Raw genomic sequence first — 25,012 nt, forward strand, 5'->3', positions numbered from 1 at the left:
AAAAGAAGTCAGTGCTGCCTCCAGAGAGTTGGTGTAAGAGTCTCTTTGTGGCCAGTAAGCGTCCATCTTGCCCAGCAGGCTGGTAACTACATTTGGAATTGGCAGCAGATTCTGAATGATCTTCAGGGTTAGTCTCAAGTACAGCTTGTTGCAACAAATTGATCCTAAGTTTATTTCTACTTGGTGTTAGAAAATTCTTATTTTCTACACAGCAATGTAAAGAAGATGAGTAGGGTTTTCTTGTTGGTTGTTTTTTTTTCCTGTTTAAAAATTATATAGAAATAGCACGGAACAGAAGTGCAATAGCCAGGAATGATCTAGGACTAAAAATTCTACCACAGTTGTGCGGGGTATTTGGCTTTAGTATGTAACGTGCAAACCTTTTTTTATTCTGCAGCCCCTAATGATAGAGTAAATCTAAGAGGGCACTTAGGGTGACTGCCCTTTTGCTCAGGCAAGTTCGGACAACTCTTGTTACATGGGATGAAGGAAGGCTAAAATCAAAACTAGTTAAAGAAGAATGCAAAAAATTCTTTAGTGCAGGTGAGAACATGCCGCCTCCTCCCCCTGGCACCTGCTGGAGGCTATGGTGTCTCAGTTTTCCCATTTCTTTGAGTGCTCTTTGATTTAGTTTTTCTTAGGATCCCAATGGCAGTGCCTTGGCAGGGGAGGTTCAAGTGCAGCTTGGTCTGTCCTTTGAGCATGGGTGTTGGCAAAATCCTTCCCTTTCCTGCCTCCTTCTGTGAACAAGCAATGCACAGTGTGTCTGCTCCTCTGAGCATCCCAAACAAGAACCAGCTCCCAGCCGTGCTGTGCTGGGAGGGGAGATCATTGCCAAGGGACATAGCGGAAGGAGAGGCAGAGAGGATGATGTTATGCAGTTGATTGAGGTTGCCACAGGGGAAAGAAGTACGAGGGGAAAATAATGCTCCCTCCCAGGGTTTTCACAAGATACTGAGTACATTTGGAAAAAGAAAAGGTATTTAAAACCAACAACCCACAGATCAGTGTCTCTACATAATGTTAGGTTCAGTGATTTCCAAGCTATAATGGTTGGAATTGTACGAGAAGCTATCAGAAACTCATGAAAGTGAAGGAAAACTGGACTGGAAGAACTGTATCTGGTGAGGCAAAATGTCTTAAAGGAGGGGCAGAAACATTTCCAGTTCTGAGTACCTTGTAAAATAGACCTGTGACCTGAGCTGGCAAAGAAGTGTCAGATTCAAATAGTAAAGTGAGTAATTAGGTGTTTTATAGAAAAGAATGAGTGATTTTCTGTGTTATGTCTTAATATTACTTTAGAATAAAAGTTTATAGGAGATTTTGTAAATACAAGTGCACATGAGTAACTTTGTGCAACATGTGGGAATAAGCAGAGTCACTGCCCTACAAACATTCTGGAACTGCCTGCTGAAACCTCTCTCAATATTTACATTGTATTGGAGGAATCTGGAAGCATAAAAGATATTTTAAATGGTGTTTAGCAAGGCAGCAAAAATAAATTTCAAGGTCATCTGTCAAAATTCACCAAGGAATTGGATCTATGACTGCATTACCAAGAAGTCTGATTCAAGGCAGAATACAGTGGCAGTTTTCCTTAAAAAAAGACCATATTATCAGATCTAATTAAGTCTATATATTGAGGAGACTTTCATTTTACTATGCTCTGGATCCCTCTTCAATACTTCACAAATATGTCATTGCAGTTGCTGAACAACATCACAATTTCTCTAACTACAGGTTTAGCTCTCTACTGCAACAAGTCCTATAGTCGCTACTCTTCAAATTATTTCTCTTGTTTTCAGTTTGAAACTAGCAAGTAGGCTCACTACTGCCTGGGTTTTTTAAATGCCAGTGGTTGCCAGGATGCCTGCCCCATCTAGCCCACTGTTGATATCTTTTGCTCTCTGTAGAGGGCCAAGTGCTTCCTTTGTGCTAAAAAGAAAATCACAAAGTCCACACATTCACCTTAATAGCATATATTCAAAATACACAGGGAGTTCCCCCTCTATTAGCTGAAATAGGTGCTTTTTTGTTTGCATGTTTAAAACCTGCCTAAATGCCAGCTTTTGTGTTGTGTGTTCAGTCCTTACAGAACTATGCATAAGAATGTGCCTAAGCTCATACATAGAAAATGTAGGCAGGCGGTGGTTCCCCAAAATGATTTTTTAAAAGGAGCTGGGACATTTTGCTTTATTGGCAGAGTAGTGAACTTCGAGACTGGTCCTTAAAAGGAAATGCATTGTAGAGCCTCTGAGGTATTTCCATAGCGATGGCAGCAGCAAGCTTTCTATTGTCAGCCCTGTGTTTTAATCTTCCTCTGGTAATTACTTTTTCTAAGGTACTTTTTGTACCTTAAGTTTGTCACACCCCCCATCTATTTAGAGGACCAGCATTTAAGTGATATCACAAGTGGATCTAGGGGTTTGTTCCTTCATTTTTTTGAGGTTGAGATTGGCTTGGTAAATCATTTTGGGTGTAAGAAAAATTACTGTAATGGTGCTTCTGCCTTGCTTGGGATCAGCAACCTGAGGAACTGCTTTGAGATGAAAAATCTGAATACGTGCTCTTTGGTTTTCTTCAATGGCGATCTGGGGTTTCAGAAGCAGCAGGCGGGTAACTCGGAATTAACCAATTCTGAAATCCTGGCAGATCCCAGTGGAAACAGTGAGCCCTTATTGTTATTGCTGCAGATGTTAGAGTCAAGTTAAGATTTAATGTCTTTAAAAAGGAAGTTTTGCAGCTTTTCATTAGGAAGTCATAGAGAAAGAAGATAAAATATTTAATGATTATATACCAGTGGATTGAGCATAGTCCCCATTAAAGGTAAAAGTGCTATTTTAGCTCCCTACCAAGAAAACCTGGAATCTGAACTGCCTATCTGAGGGGGTTGGGATGCAGCAAACAGAAGAAGAGGGAAAAGTAGAAGAAAGCAGTAGTGGGGAGACATGGCTTCTTATAGTGTGGTGTAAGGAAACTAATGCTAGAGATGAGTTGGGTGGTTGGGAGACGCTGTGGAGGGATGGAATACCAAATATTTACTGTATCAGATCACAGATACAACCACAGCCAAGGTACAGGTTTCACACAGGCTCACTCGGTCCAGGTGCCATACTTGAAATCTCAGTCCCAAACCCTGTGCCCTCCTGGTCTTCCTTCTGCACAACAGAACTTCTTCAGTGCTGCGGTTGGCACCTTCATTATTTTCTTGCCTGAGGAGCTGAGTGTCTCCTGCTGCATATCTTACAAGGAAATATAGAAAGAAAGGTTTTCAAGTACCTGCTCATGGTCATAATAATGTACAGGATTAGAGCTGTAGCTGCGTTTAGCTTCACTCACCTTTTTGAAACTGGAGTTAAAACTGAATGTATGTATCAGATAGTTCAAAATGGTTTTTACTAGAGTACTGCAACCTAAAACTTAGTAAACTAGTAAGTTGATCAGGATCTAATTCCAGAATTGTAGGGATTTTAGGAACATTGTATTAAGCACTGTAGGTCGTGCTGGTTTGCTTAGATAAAGACACAGGACTGTACATGATGGATTTACTCTATTGTACTTACTACCTACCTTCACTTCTCCCCACCTCTCCAAATTATGGTTCCATATAAGATCGATTAGTGTAAACTGCTGCTCTTTGGATTTAAGAGGAACAATTTTCTGCAGCTCCTTCACACTGGTGTGAAAGGAAAAAAAATACCAAACATTCCGCTTAATTAAGACCTAAAGAGGCGGTGCAAACTTTTGATGATTAATTGAAGCATGCTTTAGACTGATGCATATTTAGTTATTATAATGTGATAATTTTATCTTGTTATACAAACTACTCCCTTTGGGAACATGATTTAACACTGCAAACACTCTGTGTTTATTGCATTGTTCATTATGAAAAATACACAGGCTAAAAACCACAAGGAGATGTAACTGAACAGTGTCTGTGTGGTGGGTGCAGGGAGTAATTCTTCCACCTGTAATGACATGACCCAGGGGCAGAAAAACACAATATTGTAACTCCCACAATAGCTCTCCCTATGAAGAGTTGAGATCTCACAAAAGTAGAGGCGGGAAATTTAGACCTTGTACAGCATGTGGAAGGATATATCTTTATATTACCTGATCTAATTACAGAGGACAGCAATATGTACGTTCTGCTGAATATTCTCCTGCTACTATTCAGTTGTGTCAGTGCCATCTCCTCTTTGTCTCACCTGTAGGAGTGCCCATGCTACCTGTCATAAGTGTGACAGATCTGAGAATATGTGAAACACTTTGCAAAAGCAGGTCATAAAGTTGAAGGCCCAGATGGAGGAAAAAAAAATGCAGTTATTAAAAAGTATTTTCTTTCACTTCAGAATGATCAGTGCCAGGTCTTGCAAATTATATTTCTGTACTTTACAAACATGTGTCAGCATAGCTATGTGAGTCCTTAAAGTGATGGTGAATGATCTTCATCAGAAGAACTGCTCCAGTGAGAGCTCATGTGATGGACACAGGCATGGTGTCAGGATGAGCTCATGTTACTTTAAGTAGATATACTAAGCCAGAGTACCAGCAAAAGTTTGATTATGAGCGAAGAAGAACATTGCCGATGTAGTATACTCATGCAATTATCATGGAGAAGCTTTCTTAGTGCAGTTCTAATCGGAAAAATATTAAAGACTGAACACAGATAAGCAGTCTCAAATTGCTGGATTTGAAATTTCCACTTCTCTCTGATCTTGTTGCTTCAGGTTCTTCTTACTGAGTGTTCTAGGGACAGGAATTTGATACATTTTCCTGAAAGAAGGGCGGGAATCTGTTAAAGTGATTTTCAAACAATATGGCCTTGAAAAACGAAGGTCTGTGAAAAAATGAGAGGAATTTTGTCTTGAATGGAATGCAAGATTTGAATTTTTGGTTTCATATTATTTCAATTTGTGTTTAGCAAATGACAGCAGTTAAATCCTAAGACTCTGACTTTACGTATTTCACACAGTCTTACTGGTTTAAGCCTTAGTTTTTGTTTCCTACTTCTGGTAGAAACACAGGAAGTATTTCTTTTCTGTTGACGTTGCAGTCATCTTTTTTTTGGTCACTAAGCTTAATACACTGTAACAAAGCATCCCTGTTAGTTATTTTCACAAGGCCTGCTCAGATCTCTACCACAACTGGTGCGAAGAAAGCAAGCACACAGCTTTGGACCTTTACCGTTGTCTCCAGCTGTCATCCACACCCATAGGCCATAGCTCTGTACCTCTCCTCAGCACAAAGCATAGGCCCTTTTCTCTGCTGTTCTTAACTTCACTCAGAAATGAAAGAAAGGATTTGATTTTAGACCAAGTTTTCCTCGTGCTGGGCTGGACAGGGCTCCTACTGATGGTCCATAATCCTGTTACACTGGATATTTTCTATTTCACTTGATGAACACTCTTAAAAAAAATTAGAATTGCATGGAAAATTGACTTGGGCAAACCTACACCTGAGGGAGATTACTTAAATAGTGATGCATTAGTGTACTGTCACAGGAAGTGCATGCTCTAAACACTCTTCTGAAGTACTGGTGATTCCTGGCTGCTTCACATGGCCATACTCAGTTAATCCTTTTGTAGCTGTGTTCCTGAGTCTGTTAAATTGAAGAGGCATCTAGTTTTATTATTATTGTTACCTGTCACTTCCTGGAAGTGCAGACAGTGACTGGAAGTAGTAGTTTGTAGACCATTCTCTGCTGTTTTATTGACTGTCAGATCCATGGACCACAAGTGAAGCAATGCTCTTCAAAGGAGTCCCCATGAGGTGGTGGTAAAATTTTGTTGGTCAGAGCATGGCAAGACAGCAACTTGACATAGTAGGCCCCTCTCCCTCTTTCCTCCTCTCCTCTCCTTGCCAGGATGTATCTTAGAGAAAGTCTTTGGTAGAAGGAGGTGGACTGAATCTTACCGACCTGCATAACCTCCTGCAGAAAAACGCACAGCGTGGCTTTTCCGTGTAAACAGTTGCCGGTGGGAGCATGTGTAATTGAAAATGGACAACTGTGTGGATCTTTCTGATCATTCATGGGAGACAGTTCATGAGGATCAGTGAACAGGAGCTGAATGATAGCTGAGGTGTTCTCCCTATCAAGCCACTCCTGAAAGCCCTGAGATTTCCAGTGGTGGAGCTCTGTGTTTCCCCTTAGAAACTGTGCCCCAGATGAGACAACTTACTTCAAAAAGAGCTATTCCAGAACCTAATTTGCCAGTGAACTCTCTTTCAGCTCTGTAATATTCTCTTTTCATCTAAGAGAGTTACTCGCACCAGAAATGAAGGCTATTAGAAAGGTATCACTGGTAGATCTTCTCTTTTCCAGAGATAAAATACTTCTTATCAGTAGGTGAATAAATGTTGCTGTTATCTGAAACAAGAGTCTACCGTCTGGTTCCTTTGATTCAGAGGATCTTCTGTTGCCCTGATACATCCAAAGAGGCAGGTTCAGTCTGTAAGGAATTGGTTTATTATGGTATAAAAGTATCCGAATCAGGGTCCTTTTGTAAAAGCTTAGTATTTTAAAATGGCTCAGGATAGAAATGGGAGGAAGAGCTCTTGTTCTGTGCTGAAGTAGTTAGCATCGTGGACAAGACTTGTCTGGAGGGAAAGCTGCAATGACCCTGTGCAACACCACCATAGCAGCACCCTGTGTGCATGGTTGATATTACAGCCAGTTCAGGGGCAGGCTTTTTGACCCTGTAGATGGCTAGTGATAATTTTGGCCATAGTGGTTTGATTTCCCTTGATGTGCAGTGTATGAGGGTATTTATAGTATTGGCAAATCCCACAATAAAGGGCAAGTTATAAAATACATTAAACACAAATCTGTGTTATAACTTAGCCTTAAATATTGGTTTAAAGGTAGACAGTCTGATTAAAACTAAGAGGTCATTATTTTACATTGTAGAATTTTATTTGTAGCTGTAAATCATAACACAATTTGTCAAAGGAAAAAAGTTATTAAACTGGCAATATTTATTCCAATAAGGTGAGTAAAATGCAGCACGTAGTTCTGAGTTATGATAGTCAGGGAAAGGAGCCAAATCACTCTGCTAAAAATTAGTTTGCCAATAATTTTACAGAACGATGACAGCGTAGCTTCAAAAACAAATCCTTTATAGGGAAATAGGATGGCTGCATGACAGAATCTCTGAGCTATGAAATCTCCACAGCTCATGGACCAGGAACTGCTTTAACAGTTAGTCTTCAGGGATTTTTTTTTCCAGAAATTAGACAATGGCTGCTGTCTGTAACTGAAAGGTCACTCTGTATCATAAACTGGACATAAGAACTAAAGAATTCTAAATTTTAAGTCAGAAAGATTTCTGCTAACTTATTACCTTGATCTATTCAGTAGGCTTAACTATTCACTACCCTTGTCCGTGAAGCTGAGGGGGGAATGATGACCACACAAGGATATTGCTGCACTTTAGCAAATAAGTCCTGAGGTCTTTTTACATGGCAGAAGGCATTACATGCCACATTCGTAACACACATTAGAGAAGAGCTTGAAAGCAGCTTGGGAACTCTGCCTGAATTAAAATTTGACCGATGAGCATAATGACTGGAAAATAATGTGGCAGATTTTGCCACAGTGCTGCATCTTCTGTCTTGCTCAGGTCTGTGTTTCTGTGACTGCTGATTTCACACAAAAGCTCCGTGTTTTGTATGCTAGTCATTATTTCAAAACTGCAGAAAAGGGGCATTCCATGTTCCTTCCTCCTATTTAGAAGAGAGTTTGTGTTAAGAGACCTGCCTTGGTGCCGTCTCTTCTGGCTGTGTTTTATCACCAGCTTGCTGAGTAGAATATCTCAGGGGCTCACTACTGCAGACTGTAAGTAGCAAGAACAAAGCAGCAATACTCAGCCTCCAGTCTTGGTTACTCATTTAATAAGGAGTTGTGTGCTCTTGAACATGCTAAAAATTTCTCGAGATTTTCAGAGATTTTCAGCAATGCACCATTTGAAGCTTATCATTTTTTCCAGCCATTTTAGAAGCTTTGCCAGTCTGCCAAGGCTGGCTGGTATAGGTCTCCTGCTGCCTGAGGATGAAGCTGGTGATCACAGGCATGCACAGCTCTGCTCTCTGACAAAGAGGAAGTTAGAAATAAGATGAACCAGTGCTATTTGTATCTAAGAGTAAGTTGTGCAGACGTCCGAGGAAAGAGTTTGCATCTCTTGTAAACATTGTTCTTATATTTTTGTTGTAGAAGATGATGTGTCAAATGTACAAATAATGTGTGCCTGGTGCCAGAAAGTTGGAATCAAGCGCTATTCCCTGAGTATGGGAAGTGAAGTGAAATGCTTCTGCAGCGAGAAGTGCTTTGCAGCTTGCCGAAGAGCATATTTCAAGAGAAACAAGGTAAGAGAAATAAGGAAAGATGCAACGTACATGGACATAGACATAGCTTTATGACCCAGCTTGGGTCTTATTTAGCATCTAATAGAAGCTTTTTTTTGTTTGTTTTCTCTGTTTCACCTAATCCCTCCACTTTCCATCTGTATTGTCTTTTGGACTCTCAGCACTTTACTAACCTTCTTTCTTTCAGTTTCCTTCAGCTTCATGCTTGGGTTTTGTGAGAGTCAGGGAATTTAAATACTGAGAAGCATTAAGATGACTCCCAGTTTGGCCTTAGAGTCTCAGGATACTTGCTACATATACACAACTAAGAGGAGGTATCATGGAAATAGAGTAGAGGGGGGTTTTGTATGACAGGTCCCAGGGCACTGAGATCATGACCAATGGGTAAATGCTTTCAAGGCCTAAGTCTCAGTCCCATCACAGTAGTGGACATCTTTTCACTGCTGCTAGTGAGCTCTAGTTTCATACTTTTAAAGTGTATCATTACTAATAAATTATCAATGCTGCAAAATTCAGACGCTACACAGCTTTTGGGTTAGGGTAGGCAATGTTAGAACATCTGAAGTAACATCAAAGTCCCTCCTACTCAATTTAAATTTAACTCTGTCTAAAATTAGAATGCAATCCTAATATTGAACGTCTACAAAAATTGCTGTAATCACTGAAGTACAGTGCCTGAAAATGCCCTCTAGGTTGCTTCAGCAGCTGTTTTTGTATAGCAGAATGTGCAATATGTCACTTAAAGAAAAATAAAGAAGAAACACTCCAACACTTTTGTTTGTTTAAAAAGTAGCTATGTCCTTTTGGTGCTAAATAGTGTGAGACTTTAGGTAGCTTTATTGTCTTAGAAATGTTTATCATTCATAAAACCCTCTACATCCTAAATGATGCCATTTTCCCTCATGCTACAGAACATTCCAAGCCTGTCAAGTACAAACTGATTTCAGGTCTCTAAATCTGGTCTTTTACATCTGTAATAATAACAAATAAATACATATGGATTCTATATTCAAGATGCAATGTTATAGCAAATTAACCTCCTTTATAAATTTGGGTCAACTCATACTGCCAAAAAAAAAAAAAATGCCTGAAGAATTAGGTTGCAAAAATCAGTAGAGTGGAATTTTAGTGGCAGTCTTGGAGAATCAAGCTCATAGTGTCTACTGGAGCAGACAGGCAAGTAAAAGTCACATGAGTCTTCTGTGAAGACTGTTGTTTACATTCTTTTTGTCTAAAAAAAACTGTAGAGGAGGGAAATACATGCTCCTTAGATGCTCCCCATTCCAAAATAAGCTGACGTGGATGCACGTGTGTGTGTGCGCACACACGTATACACACATGCAGTTCAGTGTGCGTTACAGTGTGTAAGACACAGTCCAGACACTCTGGGCTGACAGGACACAGATCCCCGTCAGCTGAGTGCTCCTGTGACTTCCAGCCACAAATTTACATGGGTAAGATAGTTCAGATACTTCATAGTAATGGAGGCATTGTCAGTGATCCCACTTAGGTGGTCCTGTGTGTTCAGAATTGATGAGTACCAGATAATTTGGGAAACCATGGAGATGCAGGTGAAAGAACAGTAGTTCTTAGTGGATTCTTTTTCACCTACATCTTAGATCTTGAATCAGGAGGTTTAGATCCCTACTGAATGAAAATAAATACATCTTAACATAATGCATAGGTATTCTTCAAACTTATAGTAACCCATTAATAGCTGGGTTCAGTAATAGTTTATGACCATGAATTCAATCAGTCAGACAGTATATGAAAAAGTTCCCCTTTAGCTGATTTACTTTTTATTATGCTTGTGCTTTATTGGAGGCCTCCTTGTCCTTGTATTATGAGGAGGGATGCATTAGAGCATCTCATTCTCCTTGGTTGCCTTTCCTACACCTCTGTTAACTTCTTTGGAAAGCCAAATGATGCTGAATATTTCTGTCCAGAAAACTCCCTGTATTTATAATTTATATATATATATATAGATATACACACACACATACAGACATATATATATCAATACAATAGATATTCCTAATCTTCTCATATACCATCATATACCAGTGAAATGTGCCATTATTCACTAAAAGGGTTGCAAACTGATGAAATGTCATGTGGGAGGACTTGGCAAAACATGGTGAGATAACATTTTTGATAGCCTGTTTATTGCTACATTGGCTCTGCTTCAAAGCTAAGCCAGCGAGTAAAATCTTTTTCCCCTTTGGACCTGTGGAAACCTGGAATTGCACAGGATCTGAGCAAGCAAGGAAAATCTGTAGCTGATTCTTGCATGTGTGTTTATGGCATTAGATGATCAGGGGACAGAATATTTAGGAACTGCTGCCATTAAATTAAGACAAGTACAGTAGAATTCATCAGACCCTCATGCTTCTTGGTTTACATCTCACCTGTTAGTAATAGAGTGGAACAAGAGGAACAGGATCAAAGGATCCAGGCTGCAATAGTTTCAGATTTAACTGCTGACCTTTAATCTATAACTTCTAGTCCAACAGCGTAACTGTCTTCTCCATGAATCTAATGCCTATTTATGTATTTAAGAAGGTATGCCACTCTACACTTTCTCATTTTTCAAACAGAGGAGCAAAATAGTCACATTTCACCTGCCTTATGTATGTTTTAAGCAGTGGATCTCCACCACAATATAGTGTTGTATTACATTAAATATGTACAGCTGCTGTGTTTCTGGGAGCTGATAGGACTTTGTGGTCACTTCATTTAAGGCTTGAATTTCCTAATGGATCACGTTAAGCAATCTTCCCTCCCTCCCCTAGACAAGAAGTGCTGTAATAAGCACTTGCTTAAAATGATAGGACTGTTTAAACAGTAAAGAGTAAGTCATCACTAATGTCTCAAAACAGCACTAAGTAATATTGCAAATTATCCATCCCTGAATGGCAATTGCTGTGTTCAGAATTAGGCCTTTTGTCATCATCCTGATGAATAAAATCATCTCCCGTACACAGGGCAAATGCACGCCGCAGTGCTGCATGCCCCATAGATTCCCAGCTGGGAGAGGGCTTGACAGGAGACCACACTGAAGTGCCATGAAAGTGCTCCAGAAAGCCCCAGGTCATCTGGGCACTGACTGCTCCCAACTTCCAACTCCTTCCCAGCCATCTCCTGCAGTAGGTTTAGCAAGAGTAGCATCACTGGAATAAGCTGGCAACTTGCTGGCCTCGGAAGCTTCTGGACCCAAGTAGTTTAGGCAGAGGTGCTCATCAGTCCTTCCTGCCTTTTGTCCTGGTGGAGCTGAGTTTATCTGTGCTCCAGAAGCTGTGCCTTGTACCCTGCATCTCTACATAGCCAGGGTTGTCAGGAAGCTTCATGGCTGGGACGGGGAGTTTGTAAGGAAAAGGACTTCTGCAACTTTAGGTTGCTTTTCTTGTAAGAAATGCAAATTTTACTCCAGGTATCTTGAAGTCATGACCATGGAAAATTATCTGTATCAGCAGCCATGCCTTACAAGAATAGAAATGAAATCATGTTTTGAAATTATACTGGGTCTCCTAATAGAGTAAGTTTGCCTAAATTACCAGAAATAAATGAAGAAAAAATTAAGGGTTTTACTCTATTAAGTGAAACACAAAGTATTTAGACTAGGTCAGATTTAGAAAGAAACCTAAAAATACCACCACTACCACCCCCAAACAAAAATAACCCAAATCTACATTCCTTCTCCTGCTTGGTCTATTTTGCATAGTCAAATACACATAACAAACTACCGTATAATGATAATGTGTTGTGCATAATACCAATTAAAAGGAAGCTTTGCAGGAAAAAGGAGCATTTGGTACTAATGTTTGTAACTGAAGATTTAAGATTTGGAGCTGTTCTGATGCTCCCTTCCTTGGAGATTTAATTTTATAGGCTATCTAATATAAAGTTAAGTACCAAAGAGTCACATAACAGCAAAAAGCACTAGACCACCAAGTTTCAGAATATTAAATTTAAAGGGAATGATTGGCTTCATAATTGGATCCAGTGAGTTTGAAGCCTGAAAAGATTAATTTTGAAATTAAGTTTATTGACTCAATGGGTCAGAAAACAAATTTATTATGACCAAATAGCCAAACACAGAATGAGGGCTGAATTCATAGAGGCTCTGTTCACAGATATATTAAAGGATAATTTACTTGATTTGACTAAGACACTGGAGACAAAGTGACTGCAAGGTTGTCAGCCAGTATTTTATATTTGACCTTGTTCCTGCTTTGCACTGCCTCCCAATCAGGAAAAAAAGATAGATGCTTTTGATTACAGTGCAGTCAAATTTCATTCATACTAATAAACAAAGAAGCATAAATCAAAAAGTGAAAGCAAACTACTCTTTAGCACCACAAAGATGTAAACAACGGTGGCTTTTTCTCCCTCTACAGGATAGTGATGGACAGCACTGTGTTGAAGTTGGTAGTGGAGACAGGGAGTGTGTTTTAGGGTCTTTGATCTGATCTGTGTGGCAAGAATGAACGTGAACAATCAAATGGAGCTATAAGAAGTCCTTCACGTTTATTTAGTCCCAAGTTCTGTTGCATTAGACAGTTCCTTACATTTTCAAATCATATTTAAATAATTATAAAAGTGCATGCAACATCATAAAGCTTTAGTACTCCTGCCTGCGTAGTTTTTTGGTTAACTAAAGTATATCACTATGTAATTAATATGGACATGTATATACAAACACATCCTAAAAACTGGGAGTAAACAGAAGCTATCATTCCCCAAAATTATTACTGAGGGTTGTCAGAGAAAGTTCTCTTGATTTCAAGCTTAATTGTGCAACCTAACAGTGCATGAGAAATATTTAACAATCTCGCTGTTAAGTCAATGAGTAATGGCAAAAAAAAAAAAGCTCCTTTCATCTCTTTCTTATGCATCTGCAAAATTTAATTTGTAAAATGATCATCATTCATTGAAATTTGGAATGCTTAAAGCATCTTGATGCGTATAATGCCCCTGACAAAAAAGGAAGAAAGAAAAAAAAAAGCTCAGCTGTTCCTTTAGACTCCCTTTCCATAATAAGTTTAGAAACACATGGGGCTCTGAATAGAAAACCTATTTCTCGTAGAGATTTAACTTGCATTAATCATGTGTTCAGAAAGGTCAGTGCAGAGCAGGTGTCCTACCTGGATTGTATGAAATTGGCTGTATTTGGTTCTGTGGAGCTGTAGGGAAGCAGGAATTAATAAGCAGTTCACAGAGCTGCTCCTGCTGCTGTGGGTTTGCGTAGAACGTGTATTTATGTGTGCTCGTGTGTGTGTGTGCACACATCTGCACGCGAGCGTTACGCGTATTTGCCGCGGCAGCCAATTAAAAAGGTTTCTTGCAAATGCTTGAAGGTAGAAGAGAAAAAGACAACAAACATCTCCATAGCTGTGATTGCTTTGTTGAGATATAAATGAGCGTTGATGAGTAAATGCAGATGAGACGCTGAGTCTGCAGAGGAAATAGCTCAAACGTGGGGCACAATTGCAAACTTCTTTTAGGAACTGGCTGGAGAAGGAGGAACAAGGAAAAAAACTCCCTTAGAAGGTGTTTTTAAAGTTTGTGGAGGTTGCAGGTAGTGACCAAGAATCTGGAACAGACACTGAAATATCAAGAAAATCCTGAGCTGTGAAAGAAATGGGCAACACTGGTTGTAAAGGAGAAGATTGGCATCGCTATCTAGCTGTCATCAGCTGGCCTCGTTACTTACAGGATGCTAAACCCAGAAATCTCATAAAGCTCCTTCCCTAAACCTGAGACAGGGTTTTTCATGATTAGAAGAGGCAAATGAAATTCCAAATTAACCTACTGAGACCACCAGTCAGAATATCTCACTGCTCACCCAGAGCAAAGCAAAATGTATTTCCATTGCTAGCAATGAAACAGGCAGCAGCACCTGACTGATGCCACCAGTGACTTAATGAAGGGATCTGGCAACCCCAGCGTGCTTGTCAGTTTGTAAACTCGATGTAAACTTTACTGTCCATCTGCTGCCATTTAATACTATAAATTTGAATCAAATTCCCATTGTCTGAATTACTAGCAGGTATCCAATCCAATTAAAAGGCGTGTTCACTTTTAACCACCATGTCACATTACATCAGTCGTGTTGCATTCTGCCTACTTTGGTTATATCAAGATGAATATGCTGATTACAGCTGCCTCTTGGGCAGCAGGCATTTGATTGAAACAAAGTGACCAGTTTACATGAGTTGTCATCGCATCAGTTCTGAGCAGCTTCAAGGATTACATTTTTCCTTTTTCCCACATCCAGGTTTTGTTTACACACAGATGTTACAATATAACACCATTAATTGTGTTAGGACTTGACTAGAAACGCCTTTAAGGTTTTTGAGGACTAGGTGTATGCAGTTTAGACCAATGATTTGGATTTAAATAGATGTTATGGCACTCTGGTATTGGAGAAGTGAAAGGAGTCGCTTCCTCCAGAGTGACTGAGGGAGAAATATGGCTGGTAGCCATTCTTCTGGAGGTTGCTAAGAAGCTTTACTGAAGTCTTAAATCACTTAGGATGAATTTTTGAAGGGGAGAGGAAGACACTAGGGGATAAATAGACATTTTGCTCCTTTAAAAATTTGGCAAGATAGATTTATGATCTGAATCCTGGACATTTTTGCATCACCAAGGAATTTTTGATTAAAGACTTCAGATGCATAACACTGATGCGGAAAATGAACAGATATAACGCACATGGGTGCTTACTTTACCTCTGAACCCCTTTGGCTCCAACCTATGTAAGCTAGCCAGTTGCTCAAAAAATATTGCTCTCCTCTACGTTCTATATCAGCTCAGGTTGTGTTAGATTAGCCCACATTGCTTTGGCCTCATATGAAATTAGGCATCTTCCAGCTTTGTTTCCACATGTTCAACACGAAATGAGCATCAAGAACAGTCTTAATTCTGTTAAAAGCTTGGGGTAGATCTCCAGAGTGAATCTAATTTGCACAGATTATATTTGGTGCCACTTTTCCCTTTCATAATGAACACATCAATCATTAATACTAATATGAGCTGAGCAAATAAAGAAATGCATATTAAATGTTTGTTCAAAAATATCATGACATTTGAATAAATAATTGCCTTAATGCATCTGTTCACTTATCAGTCAGCTCATTAACTTAGGGAAATATTGAAAAAGGAGTTTGAGTATTTTTTTCACTCTATATATTTTTATTTGAAAACCAAAATTAAGCAAATATGGTTTTCAAAAATTTGTTTGGATTTGGAACAATGTTGTGAGCAACACCCTTTTTGCATACTTCTGAAAGGATGTATGAATACAGAAATCGGAATTAACTGCCTAGTTTAATGGGGTGAAACTCCTCCCAGGCAGGGGACCACGGTGGGCAGCCGTAGAAAACCTGAGGGGCCCAGCTGAGGGTAGAAGGTCATTTTCAGTCCTAGAGTGTCTCAGGAGCTAGCCTTGCTGTCACATTTCACTAGTGGTGAAGTAATTTGTGCAGGTGAGGCAGCAATTCAGTGGTCTTGCAACATTTCTTGTCAGCTGATGGTCTGTATTTAATCACTCTATTACTCTCCCAATGTGGTGACTTTCCTCTCCATCAGCCATAGGAATCCTGCAATAAATTCAAGGATGAAACTGAGTCAGACCAAGGGAGTAAATCACATTGTCTATCTTTTTGGCCCCTTCTAGGTAGGAAGGTTTCATCGCTTTTAGGTTTGTTTGCAAACATCTGCTGGTTTATGGGAAGACTGAAGAAACCCTTACACACATTAACCTTGAATCTGGCCTTGTGAGTTTAAATGAGACTAGGAGAGGCCAAATGGATATAACTTATAAGCTGCTGGATGAACAGGAAAATGTACTACTGGGGATTGTTAGTTGAAGTCAGCTTCTCGCTGTAAATCAAGCCATGCTCAATGCGCAAGTGTTAAACTTGCTGGAAGAGTGAGGGGGGTTTTATAGGGCAAAAGTCTGAAAATGTCAAATATCTTTTTTCTAGAAAATTGTTTCTGCAGTAATATTAGATGGCTTGCTGGCCAGCTAAGTTCAGTGACCGGCTGTGTTCTGTCAAAAACCAAAGCGTTTATAACTCAGTCGTTTGAATTTAAATTGGGCAGAAAGTAAACATATGTTGCGACTTGTCAGCCTGGATGCAATTTTGTACCTAAAATAAATGTACTCATCTATTTAATAATATTTAGAAACAATCATAAAGTATTTGATGGGCTTGGGGGTGGGAGGGGTGTGTATGTGTGTGAGTGTGGCTTCAGATATTTTGGGTTTATTTACTCTCCGGCCTTAGAAGCAGGAGGTCAGACCCTGCCTCTGTTGCTTGGAGGGGCTGGTGGAGATGGCCAGTCCTTTGACTGGCACACATAGTAGGAGGGGGAGATGTGGCTCTGTTGCTGTCCATTTACTTTAAAAGCAGTGCAGAGCATCTCTCTGGCACTTCTCTGGGCTTTGTGAGGGGAAGAATCTTTAGCTGGTTATGGTAGCCTGGTGCAGCTTTACTGGGGAGTATGTGAAACCATCAAGGACTCAGCGCCTCCATTAGCACTGGCTGAATCAGTAATTTTCCCCTTATAACGCAGATGGATGCAGCACTGCAGTGTCCTGTATGCCTGTGGCCCTTCCTTCCCTTGAAATTCGGAGTGTCAAGTGAAAAGGGAAACCTGTTGAGGTAGAAATCAAACAACTCAGTCTCAATTGCTCTTATTATTGTTAATTTAGCCCCCAGGCTTTCACAGTTGTGGTGCACAGTGCTACTAAAAACGAGGTGGAAGAGAGCTCCTAGAACTAAATGTAAGTCTTAAAAGCTAAATCTAGAGATTAAAACAGTGCACCAACATTTAGATATTTGTGAGGAGATTGGTTTCAATAATTTCATTGTGTAGTAGTAGTAATAGTTGACTTTGGCTGTTGTCAAATGGCTCAGTCTTGTGCCTCCATGTGCAGAAGCAACTTATTAATATCAATGCCTTGATAAGGCAACTCCCCACTGAGTTTTGACTAATGCACAAGCATTAAAGGAACAGGTAGCCCTACTTCTGACATCAGTGTCTGAAGATGGTAACTTCATGAAGGACCAGGATCCCTGAAAGAGAGGGCTCAAAAATACCCAGGGAAAAGGTTAATCAAGAGAAAGTTTAAAAAGGAGGGGGAAAGAAGCCTTGAATCACTCTGGAGGCTATTTAAGAATACCATATTAGATGCACAGATGGTATGTATACCTCTGAGCAAGAAAAAAGTAGAAAGGGGAGAGTAAATCTGGCATAGTTAAGTGAAGAAGTGCATAAGCCTTAAAGGGACACCGTCAACTTAAAAATCACACTTTTGCTGGAAAATTTGGTACCTACTACTGTTACAAACAACACCTATGATTACTGGAACTGAAAGATGAGACATGAAACTCCCTCTGCTTCTTGGTGGGCTTCCTTTGAGCCTAATCCAGATTCCATCAGCATCAGTGGGTGACATCCCGTTGCCTGTAATTAGCTTTGGATCGGGCCCTGTGCATATTTGCCCTGTACATTGTGTACAGGCAATTTAATTATTTTGCATGCAGTCTGCTTTCTTATTGTTTCTGTGGTTTTTCACACAGCAAGAGAGGAAAAAATAATTTTTTTCCAAATTGGAAGTGTGATTGTTAAAGGATGGAAATGCTAACAGGGTTGTAGGCATTTGTGTAGCAGAAATACCAAATGTTTTGCTTATTTGAGACAAAGCTCTTCCTTCAAAAATTTTGAAAACACGATCAAGGCAGTTATAACCAAAGGTTCCTGAGATGAAGTGCAGAAATAAAAAGACAAGGAAATTGTCTGAAAGGTGTAGGTTCAAGGCACTGTAGGAAGTATAGAAAAAGTGGCTCTGTAGAAAACAAAATATCACCTGTAAGTCCACTGTCCCTGTAGGCCACCCGGTTATAACTCTGCCCTCTTCTGAAAAAGTGGAGCAGCAGAGAAATTAAATTAAATGTCCTGTGTCCATCTTCACCTCAGAGGATGATGAGGAAATTCCTGTCCCAAGGACACTTTTCAGAGAGAATCAGTGTGGCCTTATATCAGAAATTGAAGTCTCTTAAGAGGAAGTTATGGAGCAACTTCAGCAACTTGAGAGCAGTAAATCACCAGGAGCAGATGGTACTTAGCCGAGTGTTCCTAAGGAAATAAAAGTGTGAAGCAGCAGAGATATTGACAAGGATCTGCAATATATCATCAAAACCAGCAACTGTTCCTGAAAATTTGGAAGTCATTTGTATGGTGATTAAAAAAAAAAAAACAACAAACTACCAAAAAAAGAAAAAGAGACCCAAGAAGGTTACTTTCTTCTTGAGCGTAGGAAATGAAAATTATAGTTCCTAAGTAATTTTCATTCAATTTGCTTAATAGGAGAATAAAGTAACTTTTAGTTAGGCATGACCTGGCAGGTTGTAACATTGTAAAGAGCAGCTGGGATATAATTTTTATACATAACAGCTTTTAGACAAAGATATTTATGGGGTTATTTGGACTTAGGATCATGTTTGCTGGGTAAAGTTAGTTGTTCTTGATGTGTTATTTGATGCCTATGGATAGTTTGATGCCCTCCATGGAAATAGTGAATGCATTTTGGCACAGCAGCATACCTCAGTCCATGTTTTCATAGGAAGTTGGACACTGAAATAAGAAGCTGATTGTATTGCAAAAGATCCAGGTTTACTGCCAACACAAAAATTATTTTGTAATGTTGTGGAATGTTTTTATATGTGCTACAAAAGTTTTTAATTCAATTTGCTTGAGAAAAACTAATTGTTATTTTAGAAAAAAAGTTGAATTTTTCAACAAAAAGTAGATATTCCGTGCACAAACCCACTCAACCACATCCCTGTCTTCTGCAGTTATACCATAGAGGCAAGGAGTAACAGTGGAGTATGGAGATTTTGCCGAGCAAGTGCAGCTAGTACACACACGCAGAAATCAGCTGAGGGAGGCAAATTAGAAGTTCTAATGGATTTGAAATTTAGTAAAGCACTTGAAATGGCATCTCATGAAATCTTACCCTCAGAGTAATGCAAATTACTTTGGATATGAACACTGTCAAGTGGCCTAAAAACAGGCTCAAGGAATAAAGTAAAGGGTGGTGATAAAGAGCAGCGTATCAGGTTGTGGATAGAGAAGTGCCAGAGGGACTTTCGTGAGGTTGGTCTTGTTTCATATTTCATTAATGATCTCCAGGAGAGAACAGAGAACAAGTTCACAAACTCTGCAGCTGATACTGAACTAGGAGGAGTTGCAGATACCAGACAGGACAGAAAACAATTCCCTGGAAGAATTAGAAACAATGAAAAAGCCCAGCTAAATTATTTGTACTTTTACGGAAGTGAATTACTACGTCTAGGGGAAAAAAAAACAACCTGAAAAAAATATCTTAGTGGAATGAGTGAAGCTAGACAAGAGCCTGAAGCTGAGAATAGGAAAGGACAGTAAGCTGGGCGGTGCAGATATAATGGTAGTTAAATGGCCAGATCTAGGGTCTAGGGTAGGGCAGGTTTGAGGAGGATAGTTGGGTGGTTGCTGAAACATGGGTAGAGCACGGAGTGGTAAGATTTAGAGTGAGTTTGGGTAGGCAGAGTTCAGCAATGAACAGAGTCAAAGATGATTTATGAAATACAAAAGTGTTAAGCTTGTGGAGAAGGAGAAGGCTGGATGGAAGTTCATCTTTTGCAATTTCAGTTTATAATACTTGATGTGTTAATGCTTGTAACTGGGGCCTGAAATGGGCTGCTTTACTTGGGACTGACTAAGCTGGGACAAGCAAACCCAAGTAAACACTGAGGCTGGCACTGGCAGAGGGCATGCATACACCATCCTCTGTGTATTTTCTGTCTCCTGCAGAAATGAAAGGATAGTCTACTCAGATTTGGTAGGCATTATTACTTCTCCAAATTACACCGCCCATTTTTAGACTGAACTGTTACAAATAGTAGTTAAAAACCTGAGCCATAAGCCACTGAAGTAAACAGGAGTGCTCTGCTCGGAGTAGCAGTTGAACGGGACCTTAAAGTAAATGGTATAGTTGCAGAGGTTGGATAAAACTGATTATTATTAATAAATATATAAATATGTAGCTATATAGCTATATATTATTAGCTATATAGCTATATAGCTAAGCCAAGTAGAAGAGCAATGGAAACCAAACCTCATTCAAATGAGAGATATTGCCTGCTGTGTAAAGCCCCAGATGCATCCTATAACCGTGTAGATTATAGGATATTTTTCATTCCTTCCTTCAGGTATTGGCTATTGTCAGCAGCAATTTGCCAGATGAGGTGAACAAATGGGCTGATCACTATGGCGAGACCCGTCTTCCTAATCAGAGCAGTTGCACTGATGGCACAGCAAGCGTGAAGGGCTCCGTGACATAATCCATATCCAAATTGACGTGTCCCATTTGGTTGGGCAAATACATAGCTGGTGTAAGCAGGCGTAACTTTATTAAAATAAATGGGGCTACTTGCATCAGCTGTAATTTTGGCCCGGTATAGGAATTGTAATAGCTCGGTTTAGTCCTTTCTGGGTCTGGAGGAGCAATAGGTTTGCTGTAGCGCTAATGGAAAGTTTTTGTATTATTATCATTCCAATTAAAATGTTTTGTCTCACTTTCAGTTATCCACAAGTCTCTCTTAAAAATTTTCAGCATTCATAATACAGTTATCAGTGTCACCACACTGCTCTTTTGGAGTGTTTTGAAAAGGTTGGTATTTTCTAGTATTTACTATTGGTGAAAATATGGAAGGTGTAGAAGACTTCTCATAAAAAGACAAAACAGTATATGAGGTTGTGTTCAATCTCACATAGTAAGGGCTATTTTTAAAGAAGTGTCATGTAGAGCTCTAATTCATTATATCTGGACATTTTGGCATAAAATGTAATGTGTAGCAGCTTCACTATGCCTAACTTTTCCAAAGAACACAACTAGAGATACTGCAGCATATAACCTTATTTGTAAGTTCTTTCCTAAAACTGATTTCCTAAAGACAGCTAACAGCAAATGTGGTTATTTTGTGCCTTTTTTTTTTTTCCCTTCAACCTCAAACTCAGGCTTGAATAACTTAATACAAATTGCAGAACATAATATGCAAAAAGGTACTAACCACTAGTTTCAAAACAAAGGAGGTATGGTCTTGTGGGTATTAGGGACAATATTTACACTGATGTCAGTAGGATAAGAACTGCCAATGGTGGCATTAAAACAGGAAAATTGAGGAATTAGATTTTTGTGATCTACAACCATCAGTTTTTGCTGATAAAACTGTATAGGGTATTTAAAATTTAACCTAATTTATATTAAATAAAATAAAGCTCCGGTCTGCAACAGTGAGGCTGGATAACTCTTTATCCTCTCGTAGACCAGGGTAGGGACGCACATTTTTCCTCCTTCACCATTTTACTTTATCCTTTCCCTTGCTTTATTTAGTGGAACCTTTCTAGCCTTCACAATACAGCTATCCAACTTTTAACCTCTCTCTGACTGTGTCTTCCTGCATTTCCTAACCTCTTTCTGCATTTTCACAGGCGAAGTTAGGATAAGGTATAGCATTTTCTGTTCCCTGTTGTGTTCTGTATTTGCAGCATGTCTTGTATTGTCTTATGGATGTTTTATTAGGTTGGGGGTTTTTTATCGGTGAAAGGTATCGAGGAGAGGAGATTCTCAGTTGTTTTTTCTCTGTGCCCTTAATGGGATTTAACTTACCACCCCATTAAACAGTCATTTCTTATGTGCAGTTGTGATTACTGGAATGTAGGTTGCTATTATTAATCATCTTTCCATTCGTACTGTTTCATTAATCATGTGAGGAGACACCAGTGTAAGTTTGGATCTAACAGGATGGCAACTTTTTGTTCATGGTGATCCGAAATTCAACCCGTGAAGCAAAGAATGACTTTTACAAGTCATTTTAGTGTTTACCAATTTTGAAGGCAGCTCTGTGCCATTTTGCAGTACTCCATGCTAATTATGACCTGTGTGGATTTAGGGATTTCATGAATAATACAAGAGACGCAGGAGCAGTCGGGGAAAAAAAAGCAGTTTCGCATGTTGTTTGTGTCAGGGTTCAGTAATGGATTTACCCTCGAACACAGTCACCGCTAAGAAGACATTCTGGTTTCCAGGGCCTCACACTGTGCACGCAGGAGTCATTTCAGTCTTGCACACACGGCTCTCTGGCTGCTCTCCCTTTGTTTCCAAATAGCGCGTGCTCTGCCGCATACATGTGCCCTCACATATTCCTACAGGAAATCTACTTTCACGCCCAGGAGGAAGAAAGTCTAGCACGTTTTCTGCAAATAAGCCTGTTCCTTTGGGGAGCATGCTTGCAGATGAGCAAGGGGGACAGTACAGCTGTAAACATTCTGCACGGAGATAATCAGTGCCCCAGCAGGAGCACCTTCCCTGCACAGCTGCACAATTCCCTTTGCTCTCTAGAAGGCACTGCACCCTACGTGCAGTTTCCAAGCTACATTTAACACAATTGCCCATCAGCACTTAGGAAGCAGTTACCACAGAAACCCAGCAGAGACCAATTAGTCACATGATTAAATTAATTAAAATAACCCAGGGTATCTGCCATCTTGCTTCTTTCTGCTATGCATAGCGCATGACCCAGGCAGAGCTGTAATTGGGTAGCATTATTGTGCCTTTTAATCCTAGAATCATCTTCACACTGTACTGGAGGTGGTCTTTGATTTTTCCTTTTCCACGGATCTACATAAATCCCTTCCCAGAGATCCGTGTTATTCCCTTTCTGTGAGATACATTATTTGTTTTCTGGAGATCTGTGTTATTGCACAGAAAAAATTCTCCAGCCCTCTCAATAAGCCAAGTAGTATCGAATTTACAAAACATCAGATTTAACAACAGCAAGATTTGTTATGTTTGGGATAAGAGGATTTGGAAACATTTTCAATTGCGCAGCTAAGACTTTTGGAGGTCTTTAATGACAGCTCTAACAATACTTGCCAGGGAGAGCTCTGTAATATGTATTAGCACTTGACCTAAGAATTGTAAGCACTAAGAAAAGACTGTATGTTGTGTCTTCATTTCACAAGTAATACTGTTATTGCAGTGGGGTGCATTTAAGTGGAACAAGCTGTCTGCCTACTAATACTGCTTCCTGGGAAAGGCAGGCAGTTTGATTTCCTCACTCGTTTTTAAAACCTAGAAATGCACAGTCATATTCTAACTTAGTAAATCAGTGCTTTGTCCTCGGTCGTTTAGCTGCCCTGATAATGGCATCCCCCGAATATCCACATCAACTAGAGTTTTCTTTTATTATATCAGTGTTGTACTTCTGCATTCACACAAATCATCTCTACCTGAAATGGCATAAAACACAGAACATTGCAATTTCCATCTCATCAGAGATTTGCTTGTGACTGCTCTGAAGTTACCTTGATCCATGGCACCAAAAGAAAAGAAAAATTAATACTATTTCTGGCCCCAGAGTAGAGAGCAGCTTGCCTCTCCAAAGAAGATTCCATACAGACTTGACAAAATAGCATGCATAAATTACACGGCTCTGATGCATTAATTCGTGCCTAACAGAGCAAGTGGCAACAACACTACTTCCACAATGGATGGGTATAGGATGGAAGAAATGAAATCTGTGCGTTAATGTATAAATAATCAACTGTTACGGAATTTGCAAATATTATGGAAGAAAACTAGCAGGTTTTGTGCACGCTGTATTGCCCAAGTGCCGTGCACAAACACATTTGCTAGGCTTATCTGGCTCTGAGTAGTCCGTCAGCAAGGATGTACATGTTTGGCAGTGCTGAGGCACAGATGCTCCAATATGAGATAGGGTCTAGTTGTGAAATGAGGTCCCTTTCTACCAGAGTAATGTCAGTGGCAAAAGTGAGGTTTCACCAAGTCACAGCACATTTCCCTAGGTGAAGCAAACCTTGTGCTGGGTATAATATGGGTCTATGTTTTTATAGCAGTTATCCCCAGCTGACCAACATCCCCTGCATCCAGAACACATGCATGCACACATGCAGGCATAAATGAAAACAGTGCTCTGAGTGTTCCTATTTTTCTTGTGTTTTACTTGTAAATCATTACAGGCTGCTGCAGTGTGTATACCTGCTGAAAAATCCACTCTTGTGCTATGTTTGATCTTGCTATTTTTTGCAATGAGTAACAAAAACCAAGTGACAATTGCAACTGAGAAAGAAATTCTCAGTGGGATCACCCTGTTTTACAGTGTAGTAGTCCCATAGAAATTGTTTTAATTATGTTTCTATAAAACTGAAGTTAACTAGTGGAAAATCTGGTAGGAAGATTTTAGCTGCAGTAGCCATGTGCTCTTGTTTCCAGAAAAGAAAAAAGTCCCATGAATAAACTCATTAAAAGAATCATGATAAGAAAGATTTCTGTTTCGTATTTAAAGTGCTTCATCAACAAACCTGCCTGCAAAGTTCTCAAAGCTTTTCTTCCTTTATAACACAGAATAAAAAGCTTTTTTTTCCCAGACTAGAGAAATGAAAAGTTTTGACTGTGTTTTCTTGTCATGCTACGTAAAATACATGTGTCTGAAAGTAAAGAACGACTTTTCTCTAACAGCTAAAGTGACAGCAAAGGCTGAGGTGGCTGTTTTGAAGTCTCCAACATAAATAGGAA

The 25,012-nt window shown here is 39.6% G+C and overlaps 1 protein-coding gene across 3 annotated transcripts in view; it reads left to right on the forward strand.

Annotated features, from left to right (window-relative positions):
• Positions 1–25,012, forward strand: part of SOBP (sine oculis binding protein homolog) — a 117,064-nt gene that overhangs the window by 14,387 nt on the left and 77,665 nt on the right. For all 3 annotated transcript variants that reach the window (XM_027895397.1, XM_027895387.1, XM_027895405.1), the window contains exon 4: positions 8,213–8,364. In XM_027895397.1, the coding sequence (XP_027751198.1) occupies positions 8,213–8,364 (152 nt within the window). The remainder of the gene's footprint in view (positions 1–8,212; positions 8,365–25,012) is intronic.

This window comes from Empidonax traillii, unplaced genomic scaffold, assembly GCF_003031625.1.
Source record: "Empidonax traillii isolate 1590-97213 ecotype Southwest subspecies unplaced genomic scaffold, ASM303162v1 scaffold16:size2589160, whole genome shotgun sequence".
Lineage (NCBI taxonomy): Eukaryota > Metazoa > Chordata > Aves > Passeriformes > Tyrannidae > Empidonax > Empidonax traillii.